The sequence below is a fragment of the Geospiza fortis genome, unplaced genomic scaffold, assembly GCF_000277835.1.
Source record: "Geospiza fortis unplaced genomic scaffold, GeoFor_1.0 scaffold40, whole genome shotgun sequence".
Lineage (NCBI taxonomy): Eukaryota > Metazoa > Chordata > Aves > Passeriformes > Thraupidae > Geospiza > Geospiza fortis.
In genome coordinates this window covers 9422759-9441309 of record NW_005054297.1, presented here as the reverse complement: position 1 = coordinate 9441309, position 18551 = coordinate 9422759, and the positions used below count along the sequence as shown (strand labels likewise).

Here is an 18551-nt window from a genome sequence, read left to right as displayed (position 1 = left end):
CAGGAATGTTATTATTTTAACCATTTCTCCCAAATCTTGTCTGCACTCTTTAAAGCCTACTTTTTAGTCTACATTTTCAATGTACCCAAAAATAATTTTTAAAAAATCAATTACAATTTTGTGATGAAGTCCCAGAATCAGTCAGTTCACTGCACACAGTCCTCAGACTGTGTGTGGTTGAGGCTGCTCAGTACTGCAGCAAAGTGAGGACAGATTAAAGTGCTGGTGAGGATCCCATCCTGGAGCTGTGTATGGGAGAGCTGCCTGGAGGAGCACGCAGAGCACACTGTGCAGTTACACTCTGTTGTTGCCCACAGGATCACAGGGGAGGATGAACCTTGCAGTGCAGTGCAGTGATCAATGAGCTGCCTGCAGAGCACAGCTCCTCTGCTGTCAGCACTTACGTGATGGGAACTTGCTGATGTTGTTGGCCACTCGTATGAGCATCCGTGCTCCCTTCATGTGATCACCGCGTTTCACGTGAATCTGGAACACAGCACACAAACCACATTTACTGCAGCCACGGGGGAGGAATTCCTGCAGCCTGCTCTTAGCATGCATCCATCCTGTTGGGAGCTGCATGCCAACAGCTCCCTCATGAAACAGCAGAGCTGACTAGAGAAGGGACCAGAGACCTCAGCATGGTTCTTCCCCAGTCCTTCTGGCCTTCAGCCCAGCACCTGCAGCTCTTGCCTCACTGCTGGTAGAGAGGGAGGCCAAAGCTGGCTGTAGGAATGGATATCCTGATGGGCATCCATGGGTTAACAAACAGAAATCATTTGAGCCCCTGCTTAATTTCATTTACAGAAAAGCAGTGATCTACTTATGAATAACAACCTCAAATACAACAACAACAACAATAAATAGTTGTAGCATAGTATTTGTAAGCATGAATGCAAAAGAAAAACAGGAAGCCATATGTAATTTTCAATTATTCAGTATTTTAAAAAAGAATATGCTACTCAAAGAGGCAGAAACAACTATGGACTGTCCTCCTGAAGCTTGCTGTTAGCATGCACTTGGATTCTGTGATACAATCTATATGACAATATAATTTATGTACACAGAATATCCATACATACAGTTCAATGAAACAGACATTGTGCAACTTACACACAAATTCAATTTCTCACTTCCTTACCTTCACTAAAATATAGCTGTGTAGAATCATAAGGTTTGTAGCCATCTCAGAAGAAATTTTAATCTTCTGGGTCTTTAACTCGGAATACATACTGAAAAGAACATCGCGTGCATTTCGATAGTTTCCTTAAGAACACAAAACCAACAATTAACAGTAAATTTAATTTTTCATAACAGTATCTTTACTAATGAAATATAGGGAAGCTGAAGTTATGCTGATCCTTTGAATAAAACCATTGCATGACAATTTCTTTGGAAAGCCACAAGCAGTTGCTTGTCACAGTATCCTAAACAATATCAGCCAGGAAGTTAAAAAAAAACACACTAGGAGAAGTAATCTAAACAGTAGCAAAATACATATGATGGCAATTTATATAATGAACTTTAAAAGTGGAAGATGTTTTTAGAGCATTTAAAGATTTTTTTTGTTGTTGTTTTTCAATGTCAGATATTCAAAAGCTACTTTTTAGATGTTAATTTAGTATACTTTAACTTGATCATTTGCTTTGGCAACTCCTTGCCTCTGCAACTAAACCCAAAACCTGTCAAGGGATAGCTAAAACTTGAATGTTATTTCACTAGGTTATACTGTTTCAAGGTTGTGATTGAGGATTGTCCTGAAACCACAGGATCTCATTAAATCATCAATGTAGCTGAAATCAAGTAGTGTCTTGCAATTAGTCTATTTTTAAGTTGTTTTTTTTCTTGTTTTGTTTTGGGGTTATTTTGCTGATTGTTTTGGGATTTTTTGCAGTATTAGAGGCTGAGAAAGTCATACTCTTCGCAGCTGGAGGCATTAAAAGGAAATTCTATTTATTTCAGCAACCATTCTCCTTTGCCTCCCTGTATTTCTCTATCAGCAGATGTTTTCACTCTACAGAGCAATTTGTAATGTTTTGTTACACACTACAATTGAATCAAACTGTGAAATTTGTGTGAGACAGCTAAATATCACTTCAGAATTAGTTGCTGGAAAACAACATTATTCTTTTATATTCTATTACTGACTCTCAATATAATACAGTCTTAAAATCACGTGATTACATAAAAACAACTTCAAGGAAAACTGCACTTAAAATGGCATTCCCAATGAAAAATACCAAGCAGTATGACTTAAATACTATTATTAGATTGATTTTTAAGGAAAGAACAAACTATATTGGTGCAAATTTCACAATCAAGCTCAATGAAATCTGCTGAAGGAAGAGGGCGCTGATGTAAAATTGCCTCTCCAGACGAAACAGTTACTGCAAGATTGGTGCTCTAAATGAGACAAACATGGTGCTTCTAATTACACTGTTGCACAACACATTTATACTACTAGGGAATATGAAATACACGATGGGATATTGCATTTTAGATACAAGTTTCAGATTCAGAGATGCTAATAAATATTTAAACCCTTGAGCCTTTGCATTTCCTGCTTATATAATTAGCACAAATACATTATTCACTTCTATGATGGATTGGGAGATTTGCTTGCCAAGGGTTTCAGAGGTTTTTCCACTCCTTAGCCCAGTGCTGAGGAGCAGCCAAGAAGCAGCCCATAAATGTTAATTTGCCTGGGTTATTCCCGAGACTGCTATTTTTCCTTTGGAGATTTTTCTTTTACATAATTGAAATGAAAAGCAAGCAGTGTTATGGTAGGGTTGTTGCCATGGCTACAGAGGAGAGTGAATAATGGAGGTGGCAGCTATTTTGCTTCTAGCCCTCTCTCTTCTTATTTTTTTTCTAACTTTAGCAACCCATTACAAAGGAAAACCAAGCTTAAAGTTAGCATATGTCTGGTCCTTCAACAGAAATCAACTCCTCTGCCCATTTTCTACTGATAAAAGATCAGTACCAAGGCAGAAACCATATGTAGAAATGGCAATTCTATGACCTGTAACACACAGAAAGGTAAAGTCACAGGCTGTCTCAATCACTATGTTTACTCGAATGTAATAAAGAACACAGATATTTTCCACAAGTTTCTTTTTTCCCCAATATTTAATATACAGGTGTCAGTCCACAGGTTTTCCCCAAGTCTACTTTCAAATTCAAAACTGAACTTGAATATAATTAAAAGCACTGGTACATGTCTTCTCTAATTAGAATCCTACACAAATAACAGCACCCAAAGTAGGGTACCTAAGGAGGCAGCATGAGAGTTGCCATCATATCAGAGGAAAACAGACTTACCTGAACACTGCTCCTCCCTGGCAATTATTATGGCAGTTCTGGCAGCATCTCGGTGCTGCTTTAGGGCCATGTACAAGCGGAACAGGTACTTGGCATCCTGAATGAAATCATACAAAAGCAATTAATACTGACCAAATTCATACTACTGTATTCCCTTTCCTGACTTGCTCATCCCAGCAGCACATTCTCCAAAGAAAGCAGACAAGCTTGCTTCATGAAGAGCTCTCTGTATGAACACACCCCAGCTATGCCACAGTCACCTGCAGGGTTTGGCTGTTGCCCAGGCACAGAACAGCCATGCCAAGGGCCTGAGGGAGGGAGTGCTGGCAGGAGCTGGCCAAGCCCTGGCAGGAGGGTGCAGAAAGCCACAGACCACCATGCACATGAGAATTGTACAGGGGGAAACCAAACAGCTCCAGCTGTGTGGGCATTGACAGTGTCAGAAAAGAACCCAGGGACTCCTTTTAGAAATAGAAGTCTTGCCAGAAATGCTTAAATTGCGTTACGGATCTGGATGCAGACACTGCTTAGTGTGGACACACATGACAAAATCTGGCCCCTAATGAATGTATTGCTCAGGGACCAGATGGTTGACATCCAAGACAGCTAAAAAATTGAAAATTAGGGAACAACCAGCTAATAAGATGCATAAAATTTATAATTTGCTACACCAGGAACTTTTGATAATTATATAACTCAAGAAGGGCAAATGCAGCAAACAGTTCACCCAGAACCTGGCAATCTAACAGCAGGCAAATTAGTGAAATAATTTAAAAACAAAACTAAAAAACAAGACGGCAGTATTGTAGAAGACAAACACAAGTTCTATTTTTGTAAGTGTACTCAAATGTCTAGAAGGCTAGTAAAAAAAAAAGAGAGAAAGAAGAATTGGTCTTTGATAACAAATCAGAGTTTACTTGGTTTTGAGAAAATTGGGATTGAGGAAATCTTCAAGAGGTAATTCCTAAAAATACAAAATAAAATATAGGAACAGAAAAGAAAGAATAGAAAAAAGTAAATATTAAAAATATTCTACTTATTGCTATTAAAGAAATATAAAAAATAAAAAGCAAAATAAAATTACCTTGCTTATGTTGAAAAGGAAATATTAAGAGCAAAAAAATTGGGCGAGTGTCACTATTTTATATCATTAGCAGTGATTTCTAAAATGGGGTCAATAAAAAGTAAAGCCTGTACATGATAATCTTATAACTAGTAAATTGGAATTAAATTAAGCTAAATATTGCATATAATGGTATGGTTCCAACTTAAATGTAAAAATGAAAAAAAAAAAGACAACACTGGCAACTTTATGGACAGCTTAGCAAAAAAATACAAACCAGCCAATTCTGCAATATCAGTAGTAAATCCAAACACTTAAAGGGTGTATTCTATGTTAAAATGGTATAAAAATTACTACAACAATAATTGTATCAATCAATGTTGTGTTATTCTCTGGAATACTGTGTGGGTTTTATATGTAAGGCTCAGACACAGCAAAAAAAAGCAGAAATTCAAGGGAACGGATATATTAAAGATATAAAGATATTTCCTTGTAGAGAAAGACTGCTAAGATTAGATTGCACTTGAGAAGCAAAGAAAAAATTACAAAGAAAAAAAATCACAGAAATAAAAGCAAGAGAGAAAGAAGCGTACACGGAAAGAAAAGAGAAGACAAAACTAGACTTCTTTCTAACTTGAATACAAGGAAAAACTTTAGGTGACCAAAAGGAATTACTGTTAAACTAATGATGGAGCAGAATTTTAAATAACACATGATCAGAAGGTTGAATATCATAAGAATTGTAACTTAAGAATAATGAAATAGTTATCTGGATAATAAAGTAACTGCAACTACTTGCATTAACAGATATTAATTATCCACTGTAAACTGCCTTAAAAAGAAAAATTGCTATTCCCTTAGTGGGGTAAACCAAAAATTAGTAAAATTAGTGGGTTATAATTCTTCCCAACCTCTCATATCACCTAATGGCCACAGATGGCCACTCCATTGATTATTAGCAGAAAACAGCACTATCCCACCCAGGCTGCTTCCCATGTTTTACTTTGATACTCCCACCTTTAAAATCAGTAAGCTAAGGAGCAGAAAATGCAGGAAAGGATTTTCTAATACAATACATTTCCTATTGTCTTTGGAAAATTTACTATTGCAATCTGATTTAGTATTAGATATTCATAATTTTAGTTTAATTTTTCTTTTTAAAAGGTATGTACTCAGAAAATATGCACATGGAAAACAGCAGAACCTTGCTAGTTAATGTTCCCCAAAAGAGGGCACATGACAAATTAAGAATATATGTTGAAATTAACAAACACAATAGTTGATATAATCAGACATCTAAGAAATAGTTTATAATAGTGTAGCAAAATTTTGGTGAGCATAATAATTTTGATAAAATGACACTTCATTAAAATGCCAGACAATTGTTGGCTGTGAAAGTTTTAAAGCAATCAGTCTGCTGTCAGTGATGATCTGGTTTGAAGATCAATGCTTGAAACGATGAGCAAGTTTCTGCTGCAGGGCTACCATTAAATTCACTCTTACTTTCAGCTTTACAAAAATGCCACGACAGAAGCTTCTATTTTCTAAAAACAATAATATCTTGCTTGATAAATTTAAGAACAGTCTCCACAGCATAATGAAGATAATGATTGTTTTTAAAGCAAATATATATGATTGGATAAAGCAAAATTTTGTTACTCACTGAGAGAGACTATGGTAGATTGGATTAAAGCATTCAGAAGAACAAGAGAGAGCTTTTAAATAAGGAAAACAAAGCTCTGCACTGAAGTTCAGAACAATGTTAAACATAGCAATAATAACATTCAAAAAATTCCTAAATATTTTCTAAAATCTTTAGAACCTCTTCACTATGGAGAGTATACTCTAAAGCTCACTTCCTTTACCCAGTCCCATGGACTTCTCTGAACAAGGCAGCTAGACTGCTGTTCTGAGAAAAGAGACTGGATGCTACAGTTTCTTTCCACCCAATTTCCAGCATAAATATGAAATTAGTCTTGCTTACACTGGTACTGCATAGATTTTTCATCCAGTGCCTCCAACAGCTTCATTCCCCTTGGGTTCTTGCAGTTGATTTGTTTGTTTTGCTATGTCTTGCTTCTCTCATAATTTTATTGAAGTTCACATTTCATGTTAGAGGTAAAGTAAGAGGTAAATAATAAAGAGATGGAGGTTTGGTTCTTTTTCTACCTTTTACAAAAGCAAAGTTTGCTTGGCCATCAAATGCCCAGTGTCTCTAAAAGTCTAAAATCTCAAACCCTTAATCCATACAGAGAGGAAAGAGACAGTTTCCAATTTCCTAACAGAATTGTAAACCACAGCTGTAATATTAGGGGTGAAATCAACTTACTGCACTGAGCCCTGTCATCTCCATAATCACCAAACCTTATTGCCTCAGCACGGCATAATTTATACTTCCATATATATCATATTGCACCTGACTGTATTTACCATGACTTCATATGAGGCCCTAAATTCCTTGACTAAGCAATTGACAGCAGACTGCAACACCCTCACCTGAGGTCTGGCTGTCCCCACTCAGCACACATTCCAGGTGTGCTGTAACAGGCAGTAAAAATTCAAGTGGTTCAGCCACTTAGTTCCATGAACTCAAGCCCAAATACGACCAAATGTACAACAAGCTCTATTATCATCAAGGCCATTCAGAAATCAAAGAGGAGCTGCTGATTTTGAAAATCTGTCTGCAACATTTTATGCCTTACACTGATGCTGAACACAAGAACTATCATAGCCTGGCCAACCTTGGGGTTTTGACCTGTACCTCCTACTTTGTACCTTACTTTCTTCCACTGCAAAAGTCAGACCAACTCTGAGCCTGCAGGAAGGGATCAGTGCTGTAGCTCATCTCAAGACACACATGTTGACTGTCCAGCTGGGAAAGGCAACAGCCAGCTGGCAAACTGGCAACAACAAACAGCTAAGTTTTGTCTCTTTCTCTCATTGTGAGCATTAATTTGGGCCTCCTCTGTCCAACTACCTGCTTTCATAAAGATGACTGAAGAAAAATTATTATATTTCTTATATTTCTGAATCTGGAGTTACTGTGTGAATGACTCATGGAATAATTATACAAGTCTTGTTCCTTAACAAAAGCTAAAGCACAGTCTGTGCCTACTAAGAATTTTAGGACAAAGTAAGCTCAAAATATCTTGTTGCACAGAAATGTGACATAACAGCAGTGATAAAAATACAATACCTGGGGCATGCCATCCCCCTCTCCCATAAGATAATCAATCAGCTGATTTGTTAGGGTTTCATCTTTTGCCCGTCCCACCTATTAAAAGAAGACAAAAGAAATTATGACATGAAAGAAGAAGAGAAAAATAACTTACTTATAGTAGCCTTTCAATAAAGCACTGAAACTAGATAGATATAGAACAAGATTTTTTTAGTTCTGTATGTTCAAACTAGATGATTCTTTGGTTCATTAGCTTTGACATGCAGCAGTTTGTATTTATTTTCTAATGTGTTGAGAATTTTAGACATGTTTAGATATCCTCTTTACTGATACAGTTTTCCTTCTATTTGCAATCTAACCAAACACACTCAGTGATGCTGGGAAAAGTCATAGTAATGAAGGTAAAGTTCTTAAAAAGATGGAGAATATTTTGTTTTAACAAAGTTGCTTACTGTTTCAATTGCCATTTCCATAGCCAAGTTATCTTCTGTGCTTGGACTTTGCAAGAAGTGCCTTAGTGCCTAAGATTATACAGAAGAAAAGTTAAAACTGAGATACATGAAACTAATTTTTTCTAATTTTTATCAGGTTCTCTCTCTCTGAGTTTTGATAAGACAAGTGGCACACTGAATCTTATCTCAGCTACAGAGGTAGCAGCTGCTCTTACAGATACTCATGCAAGAAACAACTGAGACTTCGCCAAATTCTGGTGTACACCTCCACCAGCTGTGAAAGATGTTCACAGCAATATGGTGAGAACAAACTAATGATTAATGTAATTAATGTCACAATGTGATTAATGTCATAATGTTTTTTATGTCATGGAGCCCCCCATGCCACAGCTGAAGGAGCTGTCATCTACAATGGCCATAATTTGCAAAAACAGTCATATTTTTTGGTATGTGTTCAGTATGCAAAAGTCAAACATCTAACAAGCATCAGTTCACAGACTTGTAACTGATTAAAAGTGGGTCAATCAACATACTCCAATTAGCATATTTTCTCTTTTCAAAAAAAGCTTTCAGTTAGGTATGCTACAGCAATTAAATTAATTAATTACTCTGCAACCAAGTCTCCACTGGTCAAGCCAATGAAATATAAATAAATTGCTGCTGCAGATCATGATATTCAGAGATTCATTGACAATCATCTATCACCGATTCACCTCAAGCTTCTACTGCTATAAAAAACCTATGTGCATGGCAATGTATCATTCATGGAACACAGCCTAGATAACTGTAAATATTAATAATTTGCTTACATTTTTACCCTTAAAAAAAAACCTCAGTATGTCTTCAGTTAAGGCACTTAGAATCTAATATGAACTTTCCTGAAGACTGTATTTTGAACAGTTTCTATAAACACTTCACTTTCACTGGCTTATCCTTTAGGTACTGACCCGTCCATATTGACCACAAAGCAAGAAAAATTTCCCCGCCTGAAAATGTTTCTTTTCTGCTTCAAAATAGAGTGCAATGCTCTGATAATCTTCATTGGTAGTACTTTCAGAACCTGCAACAGACAGATCTGAGTGATAGCAGGGTATTTTTATTAAATAAGATAAAGACCCTACAGACTGAACATATTCCTATTCTACTTTGTTTTTCTACTGACATTCGAAGAAAACCAAAGCCAGACAGACTCAAATTATGTCTTACACATTTTTTACTATTTACTCCTTAATCAGACTAAATGTCAGACTAACAATTGTTTCCACAGGTCGTACAACATAATGAGACTTCTGTTTTTCACAGAATCATAGAATATAATAATTTGGGTTTGATGGGATCTTAAATATCATTTAGTTCCAAGCTCCCTGCCATGGGCAGGGACACCTTTCGCTAGACCATCTTGCTCAGATTGCCATCCAACCTGGCCTTGGAACCCTTCCAGGGATGGGACAGCCAAAACTTCTCTGGGCAACCTTTTCCAGTGCCTCAACATCCTCATAGTAAGGAAAGTTTTCCTAGTATCTAATCTAAATCTACTCTCCTTTACCTTAAAACCATTCCCCCTCATCCTGTCACTACATTCTCTTCTAAAAAAGCATAATGAAATGGCACTGCTATGATCTGATAATGAATTTTTCCATCATGTCCAGGCAACAATAAAGCAGGGCAAGTGATGATGAGATTATCACCTGAATCATTTTCACAGTTTCAGAATATGGAAGCACACTTGTACAAAGCAAGGCTATCAGGGACAATGCAACCATGTGGTGGCAGGGAGTACTACTTAAGTCTTCTAACCAAGACTCCATTCTGCTGTACACATATAAAACAAAGACAGCCACTACTCCAAAGATAGCTTTCAACTCCTTTTTTTACATACTTAGGTTACAGCTTGAGACGTCCTATTTTGGATAGAAGTAAGAAAGCATAAGGAACTGTAAAACAATTGTGGCCACCTTAACAATCATCTGTAACCATATATCTCCAAGCTAACTCTTGCCAAGCTTTTATAACCTTCATAATAAGAAATCAACGTCTAAATGAAGAGATTAATTGAAAAAACGAGAATTTGGGAGATAACATATGTGGAGCTGATAGGACACTCTTCAAAGGTGCCTCTCACAAACAGAAACTATAAAATTTGGTGCAAATTGACAAGATGGACTCTGACTGGCTTGATGGCCTAAGATAAAATTCAGCTTCTCAGAAAGGTCCCCTTTCCATTTCTCACTGAGACACAAGGAGGCCACAAAGGGTCTTAAAGAGTAGAAAACGAAAAAAAGTGACATGTAAGAAAAAAGCTGGAACCAAGAGAAAAGGAAAAGGAAACAAAAATCAAGAACTGTACCACTGAAATGCTCCATTTTGTATCAAGGCCAAAGAAAGGGATTTGCCAATGGGCACAAGAAAATAGTCTAAATGTCTTATCTCTACGGATAAACAAAAAAACCTGTAGGACAGGCAAGATTTGAAACAAGGAGATAGCAAAGCTGAAAGCAAAGTCTGGCTTATAGGCCTGAAGTACACATGTTACCAAAACTGGGCACGATGACTGGAAATGGGAAACAAAACTAAACACCCATTGTCTAATGATTTCAAATTGGTTAAAATTAACTAAAAGAACAGCAAAACACAGTGCAAGCAAACTATGAGCCTGGAATACTCACTGATGATATCAGCATAAATCTCCATCTTGTTGTGCTGTTGAGCTAATGTGAAAGCTTCATTATTACACTTGGACATAACCAGGAACTGGATGGCAGAACCATAGTCACCAAGCCGCAGAAAGAATCTAATTAGAATGACAAATTAACACCTTAGTACTAATTAGCTTAATGAATACACCAAATGTTTTAGGTATATAGTACAGCATACATACAAATATGACACACTTCTAATCCATTTTGTATCTTGATTATTTTAACTACGTTCCTAAAATTAACTTAATATAAATAATACAGAATGGCAATTTTTTATTATTGTCTTAACTTACTACTTCAGGTTAATATAATTTTATTCAGAAAATCAACAAGAAGAAAAAAAAAATAAGTACCTATTTAGTTGTCCAAATCCTAGAGAACTCAAATCAATTAACTGAATTACACAGTCTCTAGCCAAGTACCAATAACCCGAGTCTAATATGTTAGCAAGCCTCATAAATTCCCAATAGATATATATTTATTTTCAACGTGCATAACATGATTGTTACCTGGCCACCATCTTTGCTCCTTCAAGAGATTGTGTTTCTCTCACAATATTAACAGCCTTTTCAGGATTATTTAGGTGATCCAAATATAGACGAATTACACTATCCCATTGCTTTGCATGTTCATAAGCTACCACAGCTTCTGTGTACCTGAAAAATAATGGCTCCACATCAGTTTTAACTTTGTAAATAACTCTTTATAATCTGGTGTGAAGGAAACATAAATTATTTTATATCTGTGAGATTATTTTGTGGTAACTTCCTTTCAGTTTGCATGTAATCACATTGCTCTGCATTTACTATGTTGTTTTTGGTTTCTATTTAATTTTCTCTTAGGAGAATGAAAAGCAGAGTACCACAATACTATTTTTGACCTACTCTGCCAGCATTTCTTTTGCTATATATTAAAAACAGTTCATCTCTTCCATATGAAATCCCTGGAGAGCAAGAGAACAAAAAAAACCCAAACGTGATAGCTAGGTGTACAATTTTAAAAATAAGACCTCTTTTCTGTTCTGTAGACAAGATCAAGAAATTTCTCATTCTTTCACAATGCAATTTACAGAAACAGTATTTTCTAGTCCCATCAATACAAATACTGAAGTCTGGTGCTGTTTCATATTTTCAAGTATCATTATTCTGAAGAAGTTTACTTACATTAATGATTGGAGGAACTACATTCTGTGATTAAATATAACCTATCTGGGGCTTTCACTTCAGCTAATAACTTTGCATTATTATTATGCAAGTGCAGCCATTAAGATATACCAATAATCTGTACCAATAATGAAAAAATTTCTTTCATGATTATTCTCCCTTTGAGTGACCTCTAAAATCACAGCTGAGGAGTTGTGAGTAACAAGCTGAACTTGAATACTCTCCTAAATGGAATGATGTTCAGTACTTCAAAACCTTTGATGATTTTTGTTAGAAAGATATTAACATTTAGACTGGAAAACAATCAATTAGAGACACATCTTTGATACCAGATGAATGTCCTTAGATTATGTTTCAAATCTTCAATACACAAATTGTAAACTTTAGTTTACATATTTTAGAATCCATTTTCACAAGACTATTTCACACAAGTTTCAGTATGCGTTTTAATTTATTTTACAAAAACACTCATGTATAATACTAACAACAGCAACAACAGGTCTTATATTAAAAAAGAGCATTCAAAAGTACCTGCCATCTGCTTCCTTGGCCTTTGCATATTGTAGGTGAATCTTTGGAGATGAAACCTGAGGAAGAAGTTCACCAACCTTTGCCCTAGAAAGACAATAATTATTTAATAAATACAGCTGCTTCCAAATTTTCTTTGGTAAAACTGGCATATTTATATCAACACTGAAAAGGAGTCTGATAGAAGAAACTGAACATAATGGATAAGCTTTGAAGTAATTTTAATATTTTCAAAAAGTTGCACTTTGTAAGAACATGAAATTACAGATTGCTTTATGAGCACACAGGCTTGAAGACAGTCTCTTCTCTTTTTTTAAGTCTGAGGTGTACAAGCATAAGAAGTGCCAGACCAACAATTTTTACCTCAGGTGTTCTTGGATTAACCAACAGAAGAAGCACAGCATTAAAACTGTAACCTGAAAGATCTATAAAAACCAGCAAGCTAAGTAGTGGGCCTTTCAGGAAAAAGGATATGAGAGACTCAACAGAGGCTGACCTTAAATCTCACCTCTCTGACTAAAAGATGGGCATTCTTCAAACTGAACCACCCTCTGCAAGAGTAAACAAAGCTTCTACCTCCCACTTCCCAAATCAAGATGATCATTAGATGCAAGCTACTCCCCTTCACCAAGTGCTCTCCTGGCTCATTTTGATACCCTGACAATTCTTTGATGGAATAAAATTTCATTTTTCAAATAAATGCACAAAATATTCCAACCTAATCTTTAGAGCACTCATATGAAAGAGGTCTTACTGAACTGTCTGATTGATTCCTAATGTGAGGAGTCCATAAAATGTAATTAGGCCAGAATGGAGTCCTTAAATCTCTCAGAAAATTGGACTTTTCCAATGGAGACTTCCCAATAATCAAATTAACTTAAAAAAAGAAAATTATGATACTGGCTACTCTTGAATAATTTCCAACTGTCCAAATACTCAGTGGAGTATGCATGTTATAAAACTAAGAAATCTAATAAATTAAACAGTAACCACACAAATATAATTATTATATTCAGTGTGCACTAAATTCAGTGTAGATGTGTGCATGTGCACACACTCACAAAGGACTTGAAACTGCAGGAAACTTAAAACATAACACACAAAAAAAGGAAAAAAATATTTCCCATTTACAGTAAGACTATATTAAAACAACATAAATTTCTGAGGGAATATTTAAGCCTGAATTTGGAGCAATAAAATCAATGAAACATAGTTAATGAGGCATTTGTACTATTCAGAGAATCAATCTTTTCCAAAGAGTACCCCAGAAAATCCTCTGAAATATAACCTTGCCCTGAAACCTGTACTTACCAGTTTTTACACCGGATGTATACTGATGCTGCCTTGTCATAATATTGTCCCTTTTCATACAGCTGAGCAGCTTCTGAAAATTGCTACAATATTGGAAACCATTAAAATATAATTTCTAAATTAAGACCATAAATAAATTGCTAACCTAGTGAAATCACATATTCAGCCTTAACTCATATTAACTCTCTTGAGTACCTTCATATTCTCCAGAATAGCTCCACAGTCTCTTTTCAGTAACCTGCTGGGATGTTTAATGGCCTGGTTCACCCCTCGCCGGACATCTCCCATTCGAATGGACATCTGAGCCACTCCAGCAAGGCAAACTTCATCATGTTCCTGGTACTGGCAATCAAGTGAAAAGCAGTAACTACAGATTACACATTAGAAACACCAGGTCACAAAAGAGACAGTAATCAAGCATTGAAAAAACCTAACAAAATATTACAGACTTAATAACATTTAATTTAGAGCTGAATTTAAAATCTGGAGTTCAAATGAGTCTGAAACATGACAACTTAATGTACATTGTGACAGTACATTGTGACAATGTACATTATGACAATGCTATCATTACTAAAAAGGAATTACCTTGTTGTTTCCAGTGATTCCTTTCTCATAATGTGCCAGAGCATTAACATAATCACCCCTAAAAGAAAACTGGAAGTTATACAGACAAATATTTTTAACAGGAAGAGATGTTTGACTTCCTACCACTTTATGCACACATTATGCATGTATCTGTCTTGATTTAAACAAAATGACTACATAGAAGGTTGTGAGGTATGTAAGAGGTGGACAGTTACACAAAATGTCATGGTACTTCCTATGGACTTAATCAAGCTCTTAGTCAAAGAGGCAATTCCATTTCTCAGTTATGTTGGACAGGGACCAATAAACCTCCCTTGAAAGGCAGAAAATAGAAATAATCTATCTGCAAAATACACCCCAATGATCTCAGCTCTATTCCAGATTTTCCTGGAAGACAAATGAAGCTAATCTTTGAAATGATTTAGAATTTTTGCAACACAAAATCAAAGGCAATTTTTTTTTCCTGGAGTATATTCAGAATTCAAGTTCCAGATGGTTGCATTGTTTCATCTGTGTCCATTCCTTCCCTTCTGTGACCAGCAAGTGTCCTCTCTCTCTCAATGCCAGGTGTACTGCCAAGGGAAGGGAATTGTCTACAAATTATTAACAGGTAAGTTTTTCCTCTTGCCTTAGACATTAAACAGACCAGGTTTCATCTGGAAGAATTAACTATTAAATAGACTTTAAATCATGTCAAATGATGTCTTGTCAAATGATGTCATGTCTTCTGTCTTTCAGGGATTGGCAGCCTTGAAATTTGACACACCTCTGCCTAAATCATTTAAGAAAATAAAGGCTTATAGATATTTAAAGAAAGACAGGCAAAAGGCATGGCTTTCATCCAACATAAAAAGTGTTAAATAATTGCAACTTCTTCTATTTTCCAAGCACTTGCCTGCACTAAAGTATTTATTTAGTAGATGATGCATATAGTATATAGTGGACCTACCAGTGGCAAAGAACCTACATATACCAGAATTAGTCAAAAGGAACTATGATTTACTAACACGTCTCTAGCGTGAAAGATTCCTTGCAAAATTACTCTTCCTCATACTAGAGGTGCAAGACCTCACTGAATTGTCTCTTAGCAATGCAGTCATCTGGAATATCTCAGTTCTGTGTTCTATTGAGCTTGAGTATTGGTTTACTATTGTTACACTACAACCTTACAGGAGAACTTACATGAATTCAAGCTGCATTGCATATTCCTTTGATATGAAAGGAATTTGGTCCAGGGCCAGGCGCTTAGCCAGCTGCAGTGCTTTGTCCCAGTGCTGCAAGTCTTTCCGCATCTATTAACAAAGAACAGTAACGTTTTCTGATGCAAGTATCAAATTTGGACTTCTATTCTGAACTTTAAATTATTCTAAATACAAATATTGAGCTAATATTCTAGAAAGATTCAGACAATTTGAGAGACGTTCATCCTGAAGGATGGTCTCTTAGCTTGACCCTGGAAATGACAGACCTGTCAGTCTCACTTCAGTGCCTGGTAAAATTATGGAGAAGATTATTCTGAGAGTTATTGAAAAACACTTCAAGGACAACATACTCATTAGTCACAGCCAGCACAACTTCATGAGAGCAAAGTCCTGCTTGACAAACTTAATTTCCTTTTATTAGGAGGTAACCCACTTAGCTCATCAAGGACAGTCAATTGATGTAATCTTTTTGGCTTTCAGTAAAGCTTTGAATGTGGTCTCATGGAGTTTGCAAAATGTCCAGCCCACAGCTGTATAAATACATCAAGGGATGGGTGAGCAACTGGGTCATGAGTCAGACACAAAGGGTTATAGTGAATGGGGAGACATCAGACTGGGGACTTGTCACTAGTGGGGTCCCACAGGGCTCCATTCTCGGCCCCATGCTCTTCAACATCATAAATTACTTGGACACAGGACCCAAAGGTATAATAAATAAATTTGATGATGACACTAAATTGGAAAGAGCTCCTGACTCCCTCAAAGGCAGGGAGGCCCTGCAGAGAAACCTTGCCAAATTAGGGGACTGGGCACTCCCCAACTGTATGAAGTTTAACAAGGGGTAGTGCTGGACTCAGCACCTGGGACAGAGCAACCCTGGATGTACAGACAGACTGGGGAATGAGATACAGGAAAGGGACCAGGGGGTCCTGGTCCATGACAAGTTGAACATGAGCCAGCAGGGCAGCCAGGAGAGACTACCCTGTCCTGGGGGGCATCAGGCACAGCATGGCCAGCCAGGCAAGGGAGGGGATTGTCCTGCTCTGCTCTGGGGCAGCCTCCCCTTGAATACTGTGTGCAGTTTTGGGCACCACAATATAAGAAGGTTCTAAAGCTATTAGAGAGTGTCCAAAGGTGGCCTACAAAGATGGTGAAGGGCCTTGAGAGGAAACCATATGAGAAGTGGCTGAGGTCACTTCGTCTGTTCAGCCTGGAGGAGACTGAGGGGAGACCTTGTCACAGTCTACAACTCCCTTGTGAGGGGAAGATGAGGGGCAGACACTGATCTCTTCTCTGTGGTGCCCAGATACAGGACCCAAGGGAACAGCCTGAAGCTGTGTCAGAGCAGTTTTACATTGGATATCATTCAAGAAAAGGTTCTTCACCCAGAGGGTGGCTGGGCACTGGAACAGGCTCCCCAGGGCAGCAGACACAGCACCAAGCCTGACAGAGTTCCAGAAGCATTTGGACAATGCTCTCAGGCACAAGGTGTGACCCTTGGGGTTGTCCTGTGCAGGGCCAGGAGTAGGACTCAATGATTCCTGTGGTTCCCTTCTAAATCAGGACAGCCTATGGTTCTAGTCACACAATGGCAAGATCAAAACCATAAAAGGACAAAATTATCAGAAAGTAAAATACTCCAGCATTAACCTGGAAACAACCAGCAGAAAATATACACATCTTAAATGAATACCTCAAGAGCAGCAATAGGACAGGAGGATGCCAGATACAAATCCTGAGCCAGATTAAAATCACTAGTAAACATTGCAAGATGTCCTGCTAAAAGGTTGTGGTCTTCTATCCCCTGTAGAAAGACATAATAGGTGCAGAAGTAGTCCAAAAGAAAATAAATACTGTATAAATAACATAATCTTGTAAGAAAAATAAAGCAAAATAGTAAAACTAAATATCCTTACATTTTACAATGATGTGTATTGGATTCTACAAACCAGAAAAAGCCCTCATGTGCCACTACAGCTAACACTGTCTAAAATCAGCAATTTGCAGAAATCCAGATAATTTTAAGGTACTATTTCACTTTTAGATGTATAGATGCAATCTGGTTTTATTTTGGATTTTTTTAATAGCAGTTTTCAACATTTTCTCAAAAATAACAAAAGGAAATAAGAGCCTCCCAGTGCCTGAGACATGAATATATTCTGCTGTTCTCAAGCAAATGCAGAAAGAAATACTGTGCATTACAGCAGAGACTGCAACGCTTCAAGAGAAAACCAAGCAAGCAGTCTGTAGTTTGGACACTTTATCCTCTATATCCCTTGAAAGCAACTCAACTTCTGTTTGAACAAAAACAACCCTTTCCCCCCACAAAAAAAAGCAACCAAGAATTCAGCAATTCTGAAAGAGGAATTAAATTACCATATTTCCTAGGTAAGACTTTATATTTTACCTTTACTTGCTCTAGTGACATCACCATCCCAGCATTACCAGATGTTCGATAAACACGGATTGCAAAATCCACCTCCATATGATGTAAGCAAGCTTTGGCCAGCTCATTCCAACAAGACTGGTCATTCAGAAGCCTGCAAATCTCCCATGCTTCAGAAAACCTACAGAAGGTAAAACACATTTACAACTATTTTAATTTTAGGTATTACTGATACTCAAAACTCCCTCTCAACGTTTTTTTCTCTTTGTTAGAGAAAACATAAAGACATTTACTTCTAAACCATGGAGAGAGAGATGTATCAGGAAGAATGGAAAAATACAAATGTGTACCTTACAGTTCTATTTCTCCTGTTTCTACCACACCTTTTTAGGAAACCATCTGCTTTCTCTACTCTGGCATTCTTTCCATTATATTGATTTTGCATTGATTCATTACAGTGGGAGGAGAGTACAAAAGAAGCATCCTCAGCCAGTTTCAGAGGAGTCGTTGTCACAAAATCCCAAATAAGTCTTGAAAAAAATTATTTTAGGTTTTCACTTCACAGTGAAAAAAACTCCAAAACATCACTGGGTCATTTACTTTGCTTGGTCTGGAGAGCTATGTGAACTTACAGATTAACCTGATTTATCAAAATTCAGC

At 36.9% G+C, this 18551-nt stretch overlaps 1 protein-coding gene across 2 annotated transcripts in view; it reads right to left on the bottom strand.

Moving 5' to 3' along the window:
- Positions 1-18551, bottom strand: part of WDR19 (WD repeat domain 19) — a 38025-nt gene that overhangs the window by 5551 nt on the left and 13923 nt on the right. For both annotated transcript variants that reach the window (XM_014311885.2, XM_031056808.1), the window contains 15 exons: positions 17913-18072; positions 17199-17309; positions 15486-15595; positions 14304-14361; positions 13911-14057; positions 13716-13798; positions 12408-12491; positions 11223-11369; positions 10681-10805; positions 8962-9074; positions 8015-8083; positions 7581-7658; positions 3322-3418; positions 1142-1266; positions 405-486 (listed from right to left, as the gene is read on the bottom strand). In XM_014311885.2, coding sequence (XP_014167360.2) covers positions 405-486; positions 1142-1266; positions 3322-3418; positions 7581-7658; positions 8015-8083; positions 8962-9074; positions 10681-10805; positions 11223-11369; positions 12408-12491; positions 13716-13798; positions 13911-14057; positions 14304-14361; positions 15486-15595; positions 17199-17309; positions 17913-18072 — 1589 coding nt within the window. The remainder of the gene's footprint in view (positions 1-404; positions 487-1141; positions 1267-3321; positions 3419-7580; positions 7659-8014; positions 8084-8961; positions 9075-10680; positions 10806-11222; positions 11370-12407; positions 12492-13715; positions 13799-13910; positions 14058-14303; positions 14362-15485; positions 15596-17198; positions 17310-17912; positions 18073-18551) is intronic.